This window comes from Notolepis coatsorum (genome assembly GCF_963971535.1).
Source record: "Notolepis coatsorum genome assembly, chromosome: 19".
NCBI classification, from domain to species: domain Eukaryota; kingdom Metazoa; phylum Chordata; class Actinopteri; order Aulopiformes; family Paralepididae; genus Notolepis; species Notolepis coatsorum.
In genome coordinates this window covers 18606114-18623615 of record NC_140183.1, presented here as the reverse complement: position 1 = coordinate 18623615, position 17502 = coordinate 18606114, and the positions used below count along the sequence as shown (strand labels likewise).

The 17502-nt window shown below is 42.3% G+C and overlaps 1 protein-coding gene across 1 annotated transcript in view; it reads left to right on the top strand.

Annotated features, from left to right (window-relative positions):
• LOC311246406 (semaphorin-4A-like) overlaps window positions 1–17502 on the top strand; it is a gene marked incomplete at its 5' end in the record, with an annotated part of 93101 nt that overhangs the window by 61576 nt on the left and 14023 nt on the right. Inside the window, 6 exons of the mRNA XM_084336563.1 lie at window positions 1319–1446; window positions 4721–4902; window positions 6263–6401; window positions 9755–9944; window positions 15157–15272; window positions 16505–16668. Coding sequence (XP_084192689.1) covers window positions 1319–1446; window positions 4721–4902; window positions 6263–6401; window positions 9755–9944; window positions 15157–15272; window positions 16505–16668 — 919 coding nt within the window. The remainder of the gene's footprint in view (window positions 1–1318; window positions 1447–4720; window positions 4903–6262; window positions 6402–9754; window positions 9945–15156; window positions 15273–16504; window positions 16669–17502) is intronic.

Sequence of the window (17502 nt, the reverse complement as noted above, 5' to 3'; positions counted from 1 at the left end):
ATGCGTCAAATTTATTACTAATGTGAACGATCGGATCGGGAAAGATCGGTATTGGCAGATACTCAAAATCACATGATCGGGATCGGATCGGGAGCAAAAAAATGCGATCGGGACATCCCTAGTGCATACTATAACCTTTATCATGTTCTGTAACAGAAATTCAAGAAGCCTATTGGAATGTGAGGTTCTGATATTATTTGATTAATATATCTGCATTATTTTATCCCACTTTATGCTTTGCTCTTGCTGCTTGTATGTCTTTTTTATTACTGATGTAAAGCACTTTGAACTGCAATCCCCTGTATGAAAGGTGCTACTGTATACAAATAAAGTTATTATTATTATTACTTAACCCTTTCACTGCCACACTACCAAACGGTTAACCCTTTCACTGCGACAATACACAGAGGGTTAACCCTTTCACATGACCGTCGGTTGTGTGATAGTAAAGGGTTAACCTTCTGTCGCGTGGCAGTGAAAGGGTTAATATGCAAATAATGTACTTTGCAAGGAAAAATATACTTTTTTTTTTATTATTTAAATTACAATACAATGATTATATATACAAATTAGTGCTGTCAGGCGATTAAAATAATGTATCTAATTAATTACAGGATTTGTAATTAATTCATCTAATTAATCGCATTTTAATCGCATAACCATTTTATGCCTGATATTCTATATTCTATAATCATATTTCAAATTGCATGTGTCCGGATGGCAGAATTCAGTACTGTATCTACAAAACCTTCTGTTTAATCATCTTCCATTTATTAATTTGCTTAGATTTTTCAGGTCTGGTAAATTTTAGCATGGTGTTAAAAGATAAAAAAAAATTGTTTATTGATATTCTCATTTGGTTCATTACAATTTACTCAAGCCTAGTAACAGACACAGTATTTCTGACACTGGGAATACATTCCCTGAGATCCATATAGATACCAAGAACATGCAAATGGACCATATTAAAAAAAAGTCTGTAAATGTGTATTCTACGTTCTTATGGAATGAATGAGATAAAAAAAAAATATTAAAATATATATATATTTTTATTTATTAATTTTGAGTAAATTTTTATAACGCGATAATTTGCTGTGTAATTAATTAATCTAATTAACACGATAAACTGACAGCCCTAATACAAATGATATATATTATCATTTATTGTCATATAATATACAAAAATATAGACATAAGTTGTTCATATATTTTGGGGTTGGAAAAGGATTGTATACATTTTAAGTTTCTCAAGAATACATATTAATTTGTCCTACCTGATCTTTACCCCAGTTCTCTTCTGTGTCATCATTTATTTTAGATCCAACGTTTGTCAGTTCATCATTTGATCCGGAGGCGAAGAAGATCTACTTCTTCTTCACTGAAGTCGGTAAAGAGTACAGCTTTGTGGATGAGCTCACGGTATCCCGGGTGGCCCAAGTCTGCAAGGTAATTCCACTGATGAAAATCGGCTTTTATAGCACATGATCAATGAAAGGAATCTATCTATTCTGATTGGATATGATGATTTGATTATACATCGGTTAGTTACAGTATGATGGAGCAATATGATTAGCTGAGATTATGTTGCAGTCGTGATATTACAGTATTTTGTAACAATTTTGATGTCATGTAATAACGACGTCACCAGTGCCTTCACCTCACCTGTATTATTCTGCTTTATTTACAAGCAAATTGATATATCCTTGTTTACATTTTAATTAAAAAAAATCAACAAAAGGATGCTTTCTGCAGTTGAAGAATGTTGCAGTAGATTATAGATTGGGCTGAAATAAGATATGAACTAAAGTCTTAAAGGGGAAAAGTATTTGCTATTTAATGTACTAAAGTATCAAAAGTATGCATTCTACATGATGTTTGTGTATTCCGGTGCTTGGGAGCATTTAATGCTCCAACCATTGACCTCTAAAAGTTAAAGTGTTATGTGGTCTAGATATGCTGCTCTGATTAAAGGTCATGTTAAAGTGGTATGTGGTCCAGTTATGTTGCTCTGATAAAATGTTTTGTTAAAGTGGTATGTGGTCTAGATATGCTGCTCTGATTAAAGGTCATGTTAAAGTGGTATGTGGTTTAGTTATGTTGCTCTGATAAAATGTTTTGTTAAAGTGGTATGTGGTCCAGTTATGCTGCTCTGATCAAAGGTCATGTTAAAGTGGTATGTGGTCCAGTTATGCTGCTCTGATCAAAGGTCATGTTAAAGTGGTATGTGGTTCCCTAAGGATAAGTGGTAAGTTATGCTGATCTACCTTTGACAGGCTTCAAATGTGAAAGTACATCATCTTCACCGATCTTTGCCATGTTTTCTATGCTAAAACTGTTTCTTCAAAGTAACTAGTTTAAATAGTCCATTTGATTTTATTCTACCTTAATTGTCTGTTAATCGATGCACCAAACGACCAAAACGAATTCCTTATGTGCAAACTTACTTGGCAATGAAGACCTTTCTGATTCTGATTCTGATGGTAAAGATATTTGGGGGTGCTTATTAAGGTATTTGGAGGATTTGGAACAAAACAAGATAGTAAATCATTGCACGTGCATGCGCTCACGTTTCTCACACACATAGACATAGATGAAGTAGCAGCGCATGCTTAATATACCCTCCCCCACACCTTCCTCTCACAGAAGACCTAAACCACAACAACAGGAAGATGGTAGAGTTAGGTGGAACCCCCCCCCAAATAATGAAAAATCTAAACTTCTTTTTTATGACTTATACTTTATTGCATATTTTTTCTTTTTGCACACAGTACTTCAGGACAATACAATGAATGACATATTTTGCATCAGCATGGGTCAGTCCTGAAGGACAACATAGACACCTGGACCCCTAACGTCTAGGTTACACTGATACCCCCCATATGGGGGGGAAGACAGAAAAAAAATAAAAATAAAAAATAAAGACATTAGAATAAGTAAACCTAAACAAACGAAAAATTCTACCATAACAAAAAATAAATAAAAAATAAAAAATAGAAAGATAAATTAGACTAAGCCGAGAATATAATGGAAAGTAGTACCAAAACAGAAAGGAAACACCAAACGAAAAAATAAATCTACATTAAAACATAGAGCCATTCTTGTCTACATAAACATGGTGCATTTGTCAGGTATTCTATACTCATGTGTATCGTCGCTGTCTTGGACAAGTGTGCCCCTCCTCCTTTTATAGTAAGTGAAATTGCAAATATTTCCCCCATTTGCTAATATATTTGTCTCCTTTCTCTCCTAAACTAAAAGATATTTTCTCATAGGCAGCTACCCTACCCAGTTCTCCACTCCACTCTCGGAATGACGGGCCTTCTGGTGCCTTCCAGCCTCTCATTATGATCTGTTTGCCTATCATTATACTAGTCTGTATCCAATCAGCTAGGGGCTTTGCGATATGGCTAAGACTGCGGGGATCCCCCAGGATATATAAACCAGAACAGAAATCATACTCCGTCCCTGTGACCTCTGTGATGTAGTCATGTATGTTACTCCAGAAGTCTCCGATTTTCGGACATGACCAGAGTGCATGGACTAGGTCCCCCTCCCCTGTGTGACATTTCCAGCAATCTGGGTTCTCTTTCAGGCCCAGTCTATACATTTTAGAGGGGGTCCAATAAATGCGGTGGAAGATCTTGAATTGTATTAGCCTTGTTCTAATATCCCTGGACACCTGTTTGGGGATCCCCGAGATTATATCCCAGTCCTCTTGCTCAAATGTGACCCCTAGATCCTTTTCCCAGACTATTTTGAGAGCAGAGGATATCCCACTGCCCTCCCTGTCGATAAACATGGAATAGTAGACCGAGGCCTCATGTCCCAACCCAGAAATAGCCAAAATCTTTTTCAGCAGGTCTGTACCCTGGGGGAGGGTCTGTGGCGAGCCAAATGTGCCTATGAGAAGATGCCTCAATTGTAAATATCTCCAAAATTGATTGTTGGCCAGCTGATATTGTTGAATCAGTTTTTCAAAAGATTTTAATGCATCGTCTTCATAGAGGTCCCCCAGGGTGAGGATGCCTTTGTCTATCCATTCCTTCCACATAAAGGGGGATCTGCATATACACAATTTTGGGTTGGCCCATAAGCCTGCTGACAGGCTTAAATGGGGGTTGATATGAAAGATGCGAGACACCTTCTTCCATACGGCCTGTATGTGAGAGATAATAGGGTGAGTTCGGGCAGTTGGTGGTAAAAAATCTAAACTTCTTAACAGTTTTACAGTGCAGTAAAGTACTGCACCTTCATTTATTACAAACAAGAACAACAGCTAGGCAAAATGCAAAGTGCTCACTAAATCAAAACAAATAAACAACTTAGCTAACAAACAATAATAATAATTACAAACAATAAAATAATATGTGCAAATTTGCTTTAGAATAAAATGATATATTGTAAAATATGTTACATGTGTTAAATAATCAAAATATAATATTATGCAAATTAAACAAATAAATAAAAAGTACAAATTAACTTTTTTGGTGCCCCCCCTCTGGGTGGCGCTCTAGGCAACCGCCTATGTTGCCTATAGGAAGCTCCGCCCCTGGGTGCACCAGGAAACAGATGTTTGTAATTGTCAGACATTTTAATAAAGCTTGGTCAAATTGAAAAATGTTGTCTGAACATCTTTTATTCAAATCTGCACCCACTGGAGTTACAGTATACTGTCATTCTGTTCTCATCTTTTGGGGGTTTTCTCCTACAACCGTCTCAGGATGACGTCGGTGGGCAGAGGACACTGCAGAGGCGCTGGACTTCCTTCGCTAAGGCCCACCTCCTTTGCCAGACTCCCAAAGAGTTGCCGTTCAACATCCTCCAAGATATGTTCACTCTCCCGCCTCCAGCTGGAAACGCCTCCAGAGGCCAGCTACTGTACGGCATCTTCACCTCCCAATGGTACGACAGAGTCAGTAATGCAATCTGTGGCTCTTTGGGTTGAAACCCAGTCCACCAACTAAAAATACACTTCTTCAATCAATATCTGAATATAAACCTAAAGAAAATTATGTATGCTACTATACTGCCTATAATACCTATACTACTATCTACTATGTCTATACTACTACCTACTATATACTATGTCTATACTACTACTTGTTACTATATACTATGTCTATACTACTATATACTCTATACCTATACTACTATCTACTATGTCTATACTACTACCTACTATATACTATGTCTATACTACTATATACTATGTCTATACTACTACTTACTATAATACTATGTCTATACTACTATCTACTATGCTACTATACCTATACTACTAACTACTATGTCTATACTACTACCTACTATACTATGTCTATACTATTACTTATTATATACTATGTCTATGCTACTATCTACTATGCTACTATGTGGCTCGGGAGGTAGAGCAGTTGTCTGGTAATCCGGAGGTTCCCGGTTCGATTCTCGCACCTCCCGGGTAGTGTGTCGAAGTGTCCTTGAGCAAGACACTTAACCCTGAATTGCTCCCGATGAGCAGGTTGGCATCTTGCATGGTTGCCTCCACCATCGGTGTGTGAATGTGTGAGTGAACGGGTCAAATGTGAGGAACAAATTGTAAAGCGCTTTGGATAAAAGCGCTATATAAATGCACCATTTATAAATGCACCATTTACTATACCTATACTACTACCTACTATGCTACTATACCTGTACTACTACCTACTATGCTAGTATGTCTATACAACTAACTACTATGTACTATAGTATATAACTATAACTTACCTAAATTACCATGAAATGTATCCTACATGGTATGGATGTGTGTCTTGTTAGACTGTAGTTAGGATGTGTGTGAAATGTTGATATCTTGTTAGACTGTAGTTAGGATCTGTGTGAAATGTTGATATCTTGTTAGACTGTAGTTATAATGTGTGTGAAATGTTGATATCTTGTTAGACTGTAGTTATAATGTGTGTGAAATGTTGATATCTTGTTATACTGTAGTTATAATGTGTGTGAAATGTTGATATCTTGTTAGACTGTAGTTAGGATGTGTGTGAAATGTTGATATCTTGTTAGACTGTAGTTATAATGTGTGTGAAATTTTGATATCTTGTTAGACTGTAGTTATAATGTGTGTGAAATGTTGATATCTTGTTAGACTGTAGTTAGGATGTGTGTGAAATGTTGATATCTTGTTAGACTGTAGTTAGGATGTGTATGAAATGTTGATATCTTGTTAGACTGTAGTTAGGATGTATGTGGAAGGTTAATATCTTGTTTGTTTGTCTTGTCTCAGGTCCATGGGATCAGGGCAGTCTGCTGTGTGTGTATTTCACCTTGACGACATCAATAAAGTATTTGCTGGTAATTACAAGAATTATGACATGAGCAGAAACCAATGGAGTCCTAACGACAGAAACTTCAAAATGGGAGAGGTATGAATTCATGTTTTAAGATAAATTCATATTAATATGACAGATTAATATGACAGCCATTCAAAGAGGCCTTAGACATTTATTAAAAAATAAATGTATAGCTTATGGTTCAGCAATGGATGGCGTCCCTCAGGGTTTGATTCTAGGCTTTATATTACTATATTATATTAATATTACTGAGCAGGGCAGAGCAAAAGGGCAGAGGCTCAAGGCCCTATCTGTGCACATCCCTGTTACTGAGTTACTTTGATGTTCCCTTCACAGTGTGTATTGATGTTCCCTTCACAGTGTGTATTGATGTTCCCTTCACAGTGTGTATTGATGTTCGCTTCACAGTGTGTATTGGTGTTCCCTTCAGTGTGTATTGATGTTCCCTTCAGTGTGTATTGATGTTCCCTTCACAGTGTGTATTTATGTTCCCTTCACAGTGTGTATTGATGTTCCCTTCGGTGTGTATTGATGTTCCCTTCACAGTGTGTATTGATGTTCCCTTCACAGTGTGTATTGATGTTCCCTTCAGTGTGTATTGATGTTCCCTTCACAGTGTGTATTGATGTTCCCTTCACAGTGTGTATTGATGTTCCCTTCAGTGTGTATTGATGTTCCCTTCACAGTGTGTATTGATGTTTCCTTCACAGTGTGTATTGATGTTCGCTTCACAGTGTGTATTGATGTTCCCTTCACAGTGTGTATTGATGTTCCCTTCAGTGTGTATTGATGTTCCCTTCACAGTGTGTATTGATATTCCCTTCAGTGTGTATTGATGTTCCCTTCACAGTGTGTATTGATGTTCCCTTCACAGTGTGTATTGATGTTCCCTTCACAGTGTGTATTGGTGTTCCCTTCAGTGTGTATTGATGTTCCCTTCAGTGTGTATTGATTTTCCTTCACAGCGTGTATTGATGTTCCCTTCAGTGTGTATTGATGTTCCCTTCACAGTGTGTATTGATGTTCCCTTCACAGTGTGTATTGGTGTTCCCTTCACAGTGTGTATTGATTTTCCCTTCACAGTGTGTATTGATGTTCCCTTCACAGTGTGTATTGATGTTCCCTTCAGTGTGTATTGGTGTTCCCTTCACAGTGTGTATTGATGTTCCCTTCACAGTGTGTATTGATGTTCCCTTCACAGTGTGTATTGATGTTCCCTTCAGTGTGTATTGATGTTCCCTTCAGTGTGTATTGATGTTCCCTTGTGTATTGATGTTCCCTTCACAGTGTGTATTGATGTTCCCTTCAGTGTGTATTGATGTTCCCTTGTGTATTGATGTTCCCTTCACAGTGTGTATTGATGGTCCCTTCAGTGTGTATTGATGTTCCCTTCAGTGTGTATTGATGTTCCCTTCACAGTGTGTATTGATGTTCCCTTCAGTGTGTATTGATGTTCCCTTCACAGTGTGTATTGATGTTCCCTTCACAGTGTGTATTGATGTTCCCTTGTGTATTGATGTTCCCTTCACAGTGTGTATTGATGTTCCCTTCAGTGTGTGATGTTCCCTTCAGCGTGTATTGATGTTCCCTTCACAGTGTGTATTGATGTTCCCTTCACAGTGTGTATTGATGTTCCCTTCACAGTGTGTATTGATGTTCCCTTCAGTGTGTATTGATGTTCCCTTCAGTGTGTATTGATGTTCCCTTCAGTGTGTATTGGTGTTCCCTTCACAGTGTGTATTGATGTTCCCTTCAGTGTGTATTGATGTTCCCTTCAGTGTGTATTGATGTTCCCTTCAGTGTGTATTGATGTTCCCTTCAGTGTGTATTGATGTTCCCTTCACAGTGTGTATTGATGTTCCCTTCACAGTGTGTATTGATGTTCCCTTCACAGTGTGTATTGATGTTCCCTTCACAGTGTGTATTGATGTTCCCTTCACAGTGTGTATTGGTGTTCCCTTCAGTGTGTATTGATGTTCCCTTCAGTGTGTATTGATGTTCCCTTCACAGTGTGTATTGATGTTCCCTTCACAGTGTGTATTGATGTTCCCTTCAGTGTGTATTGATGTTCCCTTCAGTGTGTATTGATGTTCCCTTCACAGTGTGGAAGGATGTTCCCTTCACAGTATGTATTGGTGTTCCCTTCACAGTGTGTATTGATGTTCCCTTCACAGTGTGTATTGATGTTCCCTTCACAGTGTGTATTGATGTTCCCTTCAGTGTGTATTGATGTTCCCTTCACAGTGTGTATTGATGTTCCCTTCACAGTGTGTATTGATGTTCCCTTCACAGTGTGTATTGATGTTCCCTTCACAGTGTGTATTGATGTTTCCTTCACAGTGTGGAAGGATGTTCCCTTCACAGTATGTATTGGTGTTCCCTTCACAGTGTGTATTGATGTTCCCTTCACAGTGTGTATTGATGTTCCCTTCACAGTGTGTATTGATGTTCCCTTCACAGTGTGTATTGATGTTCCCTTCACAGTGTGTATTGATGTTCCCTTCACAGTGTGTATTGATGTTCCCTTCACAGTGTGTATTGATGTTCCCTTCAGTGTGTATTGGTGTTCCCTTCACAGTGTGTATTGATGTTCCCTTCACAGTGTGTATTGATGTTCCCTTCAGTGTGTATTGATGTTCCCTTCACAGTGTGTATTGATGTTCCCTTCACAGTGTGTATTGATGTTCCCTTCAGTGTGTATTGATGTTCCCTTCACAGTGTGTATTGATGTTCCCTTCACAGTGTGTATTGATGTTCCCTTCACAGTGTGTATTGATGTTCCCTTCACAGTGTGTATTGATGTTCCCTTCACAGTGTGTATTGATGTTTCCTTCACAGTGTGGAAGGATGTTCCCTTCACAGTATGTATTGGTGTTCCCTTCACAGTGTGTATTGATGTTCCCTTCACAGTGTGTATTGATGTTCCCTTCACAGTGTGTATTGATGTTCCCTTCACAGTGTGTATTGGTGTTCCCTTCACAGTGTGTATTGATGTTCCCTTCACAGTGTGTATTGATGTTCCCTTCACAGTGTGTATTGATGTTCCCTTCACAGTGTGTATTGATGTTCCCTTCACAGTGTGTATTGATGTTCCCTTCAGTGTGTATTGATGTTCCCTTGTGTATTGATGTTCCCTTCACAGTGTGTATTGATGTTCCCTTCAGTGTGTATTGATGTTCCCTTGTGTATTGATGTTCCCTTCACAGTGTGTATTGATGTTCCCTTCACAGTGTGTATTGATGTTCCCTTCAGTGTGTATTGATGTTCCCTTGTGTATTGATGTTCCCTTCACAGTGTGTATTGATGTTCCCTTCACAGTGTTTATTGATGTTCCCTTCAGTGTGTGATGTTCCCTTCAGCGTGTATTGATGTTCCCTTGTGTATTGATGTTCCCTTCACAGTGTGTATTGATGTTCCCTTCACAGTGTAATTTGACAAACGCCCCAGATGCCTTTTTGGCTGACGTGAAGAGACATTTCCTGACAAGTGACAGCGTGAGACCAGCAGGTGGCGCTCCAGTCCTAATCTCTTCAAGCCAACGCTACAGTCGAGTGGCTGCCTTAAGGACCTTGGCAGCCAGTGGAAAAGAATATGTCGTCCTCTTCCTCCTTACTGGTAAGATGTTTTTAGGATGGCTTTTTTGTAAACCGAGTTGTTAATCAACCGTGGGTGGATAGTACTATCAGAGCAGCTCTGAAATCCTGCACCACTGCCTACAACTTGGGCAGAGAGTCAGGAAACATGGAGGAGTACAAAGCTACAGTCTATACTCTGCGCAAGGCTGTAAAACTTGCAAAACGGACATATGCTGATAAACTGGAGACACAAATGGCACAAAACGACACAAGAGGCTTATGGCGGGGACTGAGGACAATAACTGACTACAAAGTCAGCGCCCCCTCAATGGGGAGCGACAACGCCTCTCTCGCGGACAAACTCAACTCTTTCTACGCTCGGTTTGGTGTAGACAGTGGTGCCGCTAGCTCAACGGCTAGTGACGTCACTGGCGCGCCGGCTGTTGTGGAGGGGGGGGGCAACCGCGGGGGGCGGGGACGCTCTCTCGTTGCCGGTACACAGTGTGAGAAGAGCATTTATGCAGGTGAACACCAGAAAATCTGCTGACCCAGATGGTATAACAGGATGCATACTTAAGTCCTGTGCCAACCAGCTAGCCCCTGTGTTCACCGCCATATTTAATCAATCACTGGCGGAGTCAGTGGTCCCTGCCTGCTTCAAGATGTCTACCATCATCCCTGTACCGAAGAAACCCTCCCCAACATGTCTCAATGACTACAGACCGGTGGCACTCACCTCTGTGGCCATGAAATGTTTCGAGAGGCTGGTCAAGGATCACATTTGTGCCTCCCTCACCAGTGATATGGACCCTATGCAATTTGCATACAGGCCAAACAGGTCCACTGACGATGCGGTCTCCCAAGTACTGCACAGCACCCTCTCTCACCTTGACCGCCAGAAGGGGGGCTATGTGAGACTGTTGTTCATTGACTACAGCTCAGCGTTCAACACCATAGTCCCCACCAGACTGGTGGACAAGCTGATCGAGCTGGGTCTGAGCTCTGCTCTGAGCGCCTGGATACTGGACTTTCTGAGTGAAAGACCCCAGGCGGTCAGGGTGGGGGGTCAGACCTCCAACACCATCACCCTGAGCATCAGGTCCCCCCAGGGCTGTGTTCTGAGCCCCCTGCTGTACTCACTTTACACACACGACTGTGTGGCCAAGTTCAGCTCCAACTCCATAGTGAAGTTTGCGGACGACACGTGGTGGTGGGGCTGATCACGGACAACGACGAGAAGGCCTACCGGGAGGAGGTTGAGGTACTGGAACGCTGGTGCCAGGACAACAGCCTGCTCCTGAACATTGGTAAAACCAAGGAGCTGATCGTGGATTTTAGGAGGAGACAGCAGGAGACACACACACCACTGAGGATAAACGGGGCTACCGTGGACAGGGTGAGCAGCTTCAAGTACCTGGGGGTCCACATCTCAGAGGACCTGACATGGACAACACACATAGACTCAGTCGTAAAAAAGGCGAAGCAGCGCCTCTACCACCTGAGACAGTTAAGGAAGTTCAGAGTATCTGGGAAGATACTCCAGTCCTTCTACTCCGGAGCTGTAGAGAGCATCTTGACTGGAAACATCACTACCTGGTATGGCAACAGCACGGCACAGGACAAGAAGGCCCTACAGAGAGTGGTGCGCTCAGCCGAGCGTACCACGGGTATTGCACTACCAACCCTGCAGGTCCTATACAACAAGAGGTGCAAATCCAGAGCCTGCAGGATAATGAAAGACCCTCACCACCCCAACAGCCTGTTCATGCTGCTGCGGTCAGGCAAACGCCTGCGAGCACCAGTAACGAGGACAGAGAGACTTAGGCTCAGCTTCTTCCCCCAGGCCATCAGAGCCGTGAACACTGAACTCTCCACGCACAAGCACACATGAGCACACACACAACACACACACTGTACACGCTCACACACTGGCAGCCACTTTAACATGAGCACACACACACTCATGCTGCACACGCTCACACTTTACAGAAGGAAAGATCACTTTAAGAATAGTATAGCTTGAGATCGTATAATATAGCATTGTATAGCAGTGTACATAAAGACCCACTGCCTCATCCGTAGCTAACAGTGTACTGCACTGCCACAGGACCTGTGGCATGCTCTGTAAATAGCTCATGTACAGATACCGATATGCCTACTTTGTTTACTTGTTTATGTCGCTCTATTGGTTGGACTCCTATATTATTACTTGTATTATGCACATCGTTGCGGGCGAGACCCCCCGCATTTCACTGTATACCTGTATGCCGTGACAAATAAAACTCTTGTATCTTGTATCTTAATCCATGCCACTTGTTAGAAAGACAGTAGGTCAAACACAGACAGGATCCACTGTTGATGTACATACTATAGCTTTACGTAGATTGGCTATTTTCATGTTTCTTTGGGGGACATTTTTGCTAACCAGCAGACCTGTGTGTCAGTGGAGGCTGGTGAATTTTTCTCCAGGGGGGTCGATACCAAAAATTAACATGTACCGAGGTATCACAATGTCACACAAACACGCGCGTGCGCACGCATCGGCGAAACCACACACTGAGTAGCCTACTGTGTGCGTCAGAGCGTCAGTGAAACCACAAGCGTACGAATATTTAAGTAGGTACAGTTACAGTACAACTATCACCACTGCCATCAATCAATATATGATCACAGTCCATGCAGCCAGGTTTCCAATAGCGCCTACACAAACACGCACACCCCGATCTCAAATCTCTCTCTCTCTCTCTCTCTCTCTCTCTCTCTCTCTCTCTCTCTCTCTCTCTCTCTCTCTCTCTCTCTCTCTTTCTCTCTCTCACACACAGCATCATGTACGTCATGTGGAATCCCAAGCACCACACAAATTAGAAGAAACTGCAAAGGATCAGACCTAGTATACAGTATATACCAAAAATAACTTCAGTATGAGTACAGCATATTTTGCATATTGTTAAAAGAGCCAAGGCTGGCTTGCATAGATTAAACATATGACTTACCATCAGAAGAGTTGAAGGGGGCGAGACATTCAGCTGTCCAATAATAAGTGTTTCATATCCTTTACTCCAGTAACAGTCCATCGGCATGTTGTATCAGTCCCAGTCGTTTTAAAAAGCAGGCATGGAAAGCAAAATAAAGCATTGCTTTCACTACATGCAGTTAGCCAAGACTTCTTACCAAACCAGCTTCTGGAAAACGACCGAATATATTGCCTTCCTCTGTCTGTGGCTGGTTGCTGAATGCTGATCTCAGGTTGATCAGGTGGTCCAAGTTCTTTCAATCTGAGTTTTTCTTGCAGTGTCCGTCTTTCAAATGGTGTTGCTTTGATGGATTTAACAGAATTATCCATGGTAGCTAACTATAAATCGAAAATGAAAATACTCCTTGAAACCGAAACCATCTCTATGTCAACTGGTGACGAGTGAACACACAGAGGTCCGTGACTGCTTGCTTGGAGCGCCAGGAAACCGCGCCCCCCCCCCCCAGCCTCCCCCCCCAGATCATATTTATGACCATTGATAGGCTAAAATGTATTTACTAGATTCATTACATTGGCCGCTTGCGCGCAGTGACGCATACTCACTGCGTTTTGTCTAGCGCCCCGGATTCGGAGGTAGTGAAGAAGGCTCTCGCCGTGAAGCAACCCTTTCCAAAAGAAACTTGCTTCATCAACACAAATAACTCCACATTTGTGAGGATTCGCCTGTCCCTGGACCTTTTTTCCCTGTCTCCTACTCTCCTCAACAGCCCCGACCCTTGCGAGAACTTTTCCCTTTCTCCTACTCTTCACCAGCCCCCACCCTTGGACATTCTTTATACCTTCACGCACCTGTTGGGAGTTTGCAATCTGGTCTGGAGAGTACTTAGGTTGCAGACTCCCCTCCAGTCCTTGTCGGGTCGTTCTGTGTTCTGGACTCTGTGTTCGTTCTGTATTCTGTACGTTACCATCACCTGCCGCGTCTCCGGCATGAGACGACGTGCCAGCCATCGCTCCCTATTTCCACGGGAGGAAGGCGTCTCTTCGTGATCCTCGTTCCTGGGGTGAGGCTCGCCGTCGCTCCCTATTATTCCACGGGAGGATGGCGTGTGCTCATCCCGTTCCCCTCGGACCCCGGCTCGTCGTCGCTCCCTATTATTCCACGGGAGGATGGCGTGTTCCCATCCCGTTCCCCTGGGACCCCCTTTGTTCTGCGCTGCCCGTCTACAGCATCCGAGGAGGAGGATTCCTTTCTGAGCAGCAGAGCCCTACTCGGTGTAGGGCCGGAAGAGGATATCCGTGCCAGGCCTCCGCCGTCGGGCCCCTGTCCCCGTGCCAGGCCTCCGCCGTCGGGCCCCTGTCCCCGTGCCAGGCCTCCGCCGTCGGGCCCCTGTCCCTGTGCCAGGCCTCCGCCGTCGGAACCCTGTCCTCATCCCTGTAAGCAGCTCTGGCCCTCGCTCTGTCCAAGGCCTTAACCCTGTCCTCATCCCTGTAAGCAGCTCTGGTCCTCGCCCTGTCCAAGGCCTTAACCCTGTTCTCTGTCCCTGTCTCTAGCCCGCCTCTCCGGGCCTCTGTCCCTGTCCCGCTCTCCAGTGCCCCTAGTCCCTTAGCCTGTTCGCCTGTCAAAGGCACAGTGCCGCAGTTTCGTATTTCATGGACTCTTGTGTTTTTTGTGTTCTCCCTTAAAGGGACTGTGCCGCTTTTTGTTATTTAATAAATATTGCCCTGTCTTGGCTTACTCTAATACCTGTCTTGTGTTGTGCGATTGGGGTCGGTTTAAAACCATGAATGAATGAATGAATGAAAACTTTATTTAACAGATTGCAGAATGGGTACAATACAGTACGGCTCAATACATACAATTGTTAAGGGGATGCAGACCTGAGAAAGACGTTTGTCTTGTTTCCATCAGGGTCCCCCATTTTCAATTCATATAGACATTTATGACATATACATAACAACATTCATGGTTAGCAAGAGGCTGTTTACCTTCTTCCAAACAAATCCCACATGGGAAGCTGCTGGGAACAAACAGGGCTTATGGGAAACAAGGTTACCAGCCATTTCAGCAGTGGTCTCATGTGTTTACTGTAATTATACCGAGGTGTCACGAATAATCTGACAATGATATATGATGTAATATAAGATGTGATATATGATGTGATATATTGTTGTTGAAGATTCTTCTTGTAGGGGCAATAAGTAAAGTGTTGCCAAATAATTCTTCACATTTTACATTTTGTGAAAGACATGTATTCTATTGCCAACTGTGTTTCTCCAGAGTCTGGGTATCTCCATAAAGCCGTCCTGCTCGATAAGGGACCCCACATCATAGAGGAGATCAAAGTGTTTACGCAACCTCAGCTTATGAAGAGCATTCTTCTCTCCAGCTCCAAGGTACACTTTTAGGTCACATGCTTCTTTCCACTATCAAATGTGCACTCTGTACGCTGGCATGTGGAGAGTGTTAGACTCAACCCAGTAGCCTAGCTACAAGTATGTGGAATAAGCATTTCATGGTTGAGTCAACACATGGTCCACGCTGACAGACATTGGCATACGGGGCACTCTGAAGACTTTCCATCATTTGGCACGAGTAGACTCAACCATTAAACGACCTGCCTATTCCATGTAATCGTACATGTTTGAGTCTACAGTCAGCGGGTGCCAAAGATTGGCAAGGGGGGGGGGTCTCTGGAGAAAGTGGTAGTGGTGGTGTTAGAGGTGGTGGTGATGGTGATAGTGGTGGTGGTGGTGGTTATGGTAATGGCGGCGATGGTGGTGGTGTGGTGTTAGAGGTTGTGGTGTTAGTGGTAGTGGTGGTGATGATGGTGGTGGTGATGGTGGTGATAGTGGTGGTGGTGATGATAATGACGGTGATGGTGGTGGTGGTGGTGGTGGTGGTGGTGGTGTTAGAGGTGGTTGTGTTAGTGGTGGTGGTAGTGGTGGTGATGATGGTGGTGGTGAGGGTGGTAATAGTGGTGATAATGGGTAATCTAAAAGCTAACTGTCCATTATATAAATTAATGAATTTATTCACAAATATGAAGACAGAAACAGAGCATTCTCTTGATGTTCTTCTTGTTTTGCCACTGAATACCCAGTCACGTGGTTGCATTGTGGATTCTGTTTGTAGGGCATAGTTGTTGGTTGGTTGCGGTGTTGCTTGAGTGACCTTACCTTGTGGGACGCTACAGTATATTAAAGTATGTATAGCTTAGTAGTCCATCACCTTGCATTCATGACATCTTGTTTTGCACACTGAATCTGTGGAAGACTGCACTGAAGCACTATGTAGGCTGAGGGAGCGGGTATTGAATATGTGGAAGACGCAACTTAGTGGCACAATTACCTAGTTCACCAACTTGTGGTTTTATTTGACCCATTATGTAAAACAAATTATCTACTCTATACTGACGTATGGAAAGTGATGCCAGCCTCCCTGGCGTCTTTTGTCCTTTTAGTACAGCAGTTAGGCAGCGCTGCCGCTCATATGTGACTATTGTAAACAATACCTAGGCTAAAGGGTTAGAGACCCTGCGGTAAGATGGCGTACAAAATAAGCGTATTTCCCAAAATGTCAGAGTGTTCCTTTAAATTCTATGGCACTGTTTTTCATTCTCCTACAGGGTGTGGTCTATGTGGGAACATCTGACGGGGTGACCGAGGTGCCAGTGTCCAACTGCCCGTCCTACCAGAGCTGTGCCCAGTGTGTTCTGGCACGAGACCCTCTCTGTGGCTGGGACCGCGCTGGCCACGTCTGTACCCGCCTGCCTGCCATTCCTACCAATATGTAACTACCTGTAATAATACACTTTATTTGTGTGGCACCCTTCATACAAGAATTGCAGCTCAAAGTGCTTCACACCAGTAAAAAAAGAAAAGAAAAGAAAAGCATAAAATTAGCACAAAATTGCCAGATCAATGCATAAAGTGCAGACATAAAATAAGTATAAAACAAGCATAAAATAGATACAGTAGCAGCAAAATAGACAAGGTCAAGGTAAGGCATAGAGCATCAAATCACATTGTTTTTCACATTAGGATCTAACATCTTAATAGGCCCATTTGTTTACAGTTTGATTCTATGGCCATTTTTAAATAGTAATAAAAGGGTAAAATAGTGCAATAGTGCAGTGCAATAACATAGTTAGTAAAATAGAATAGACAGAGTAAAATTATGCAATAGTGCAGTGCAATAAAATAGTTCTCATCTACAGTAGGCCTACTCTCATTTACAGTACAATAAATCAATTAAATTAAATAGCCCTCATTTACAATACAATAATCACAGTGTTGATGTAATGAGTCTTGTACATCACGCAACGCGTCAAGCGTCAGGGGGCTTTACCTGACAAGACATTTAGATTCTGTACTAACCCATGTGTGGTGTTCTGGTCTGTGGGACCTGTTTTCAATGTTTATTACATACGTGGTGTGGAAATTGTAGGTGAAAACAAGTAAACATGGTAGAACATTTTTACAAAAAGGTTGACTGTATCCCTCCACTGTCTGCCTCCACCGTGTTTCATTTATATTTTTCAAGATAAACATGATTCATGTCTTCGTTATAATGATAAAATGTTCTTTTTACAAACATCACATTTTTATCACAAAATAAACCCAA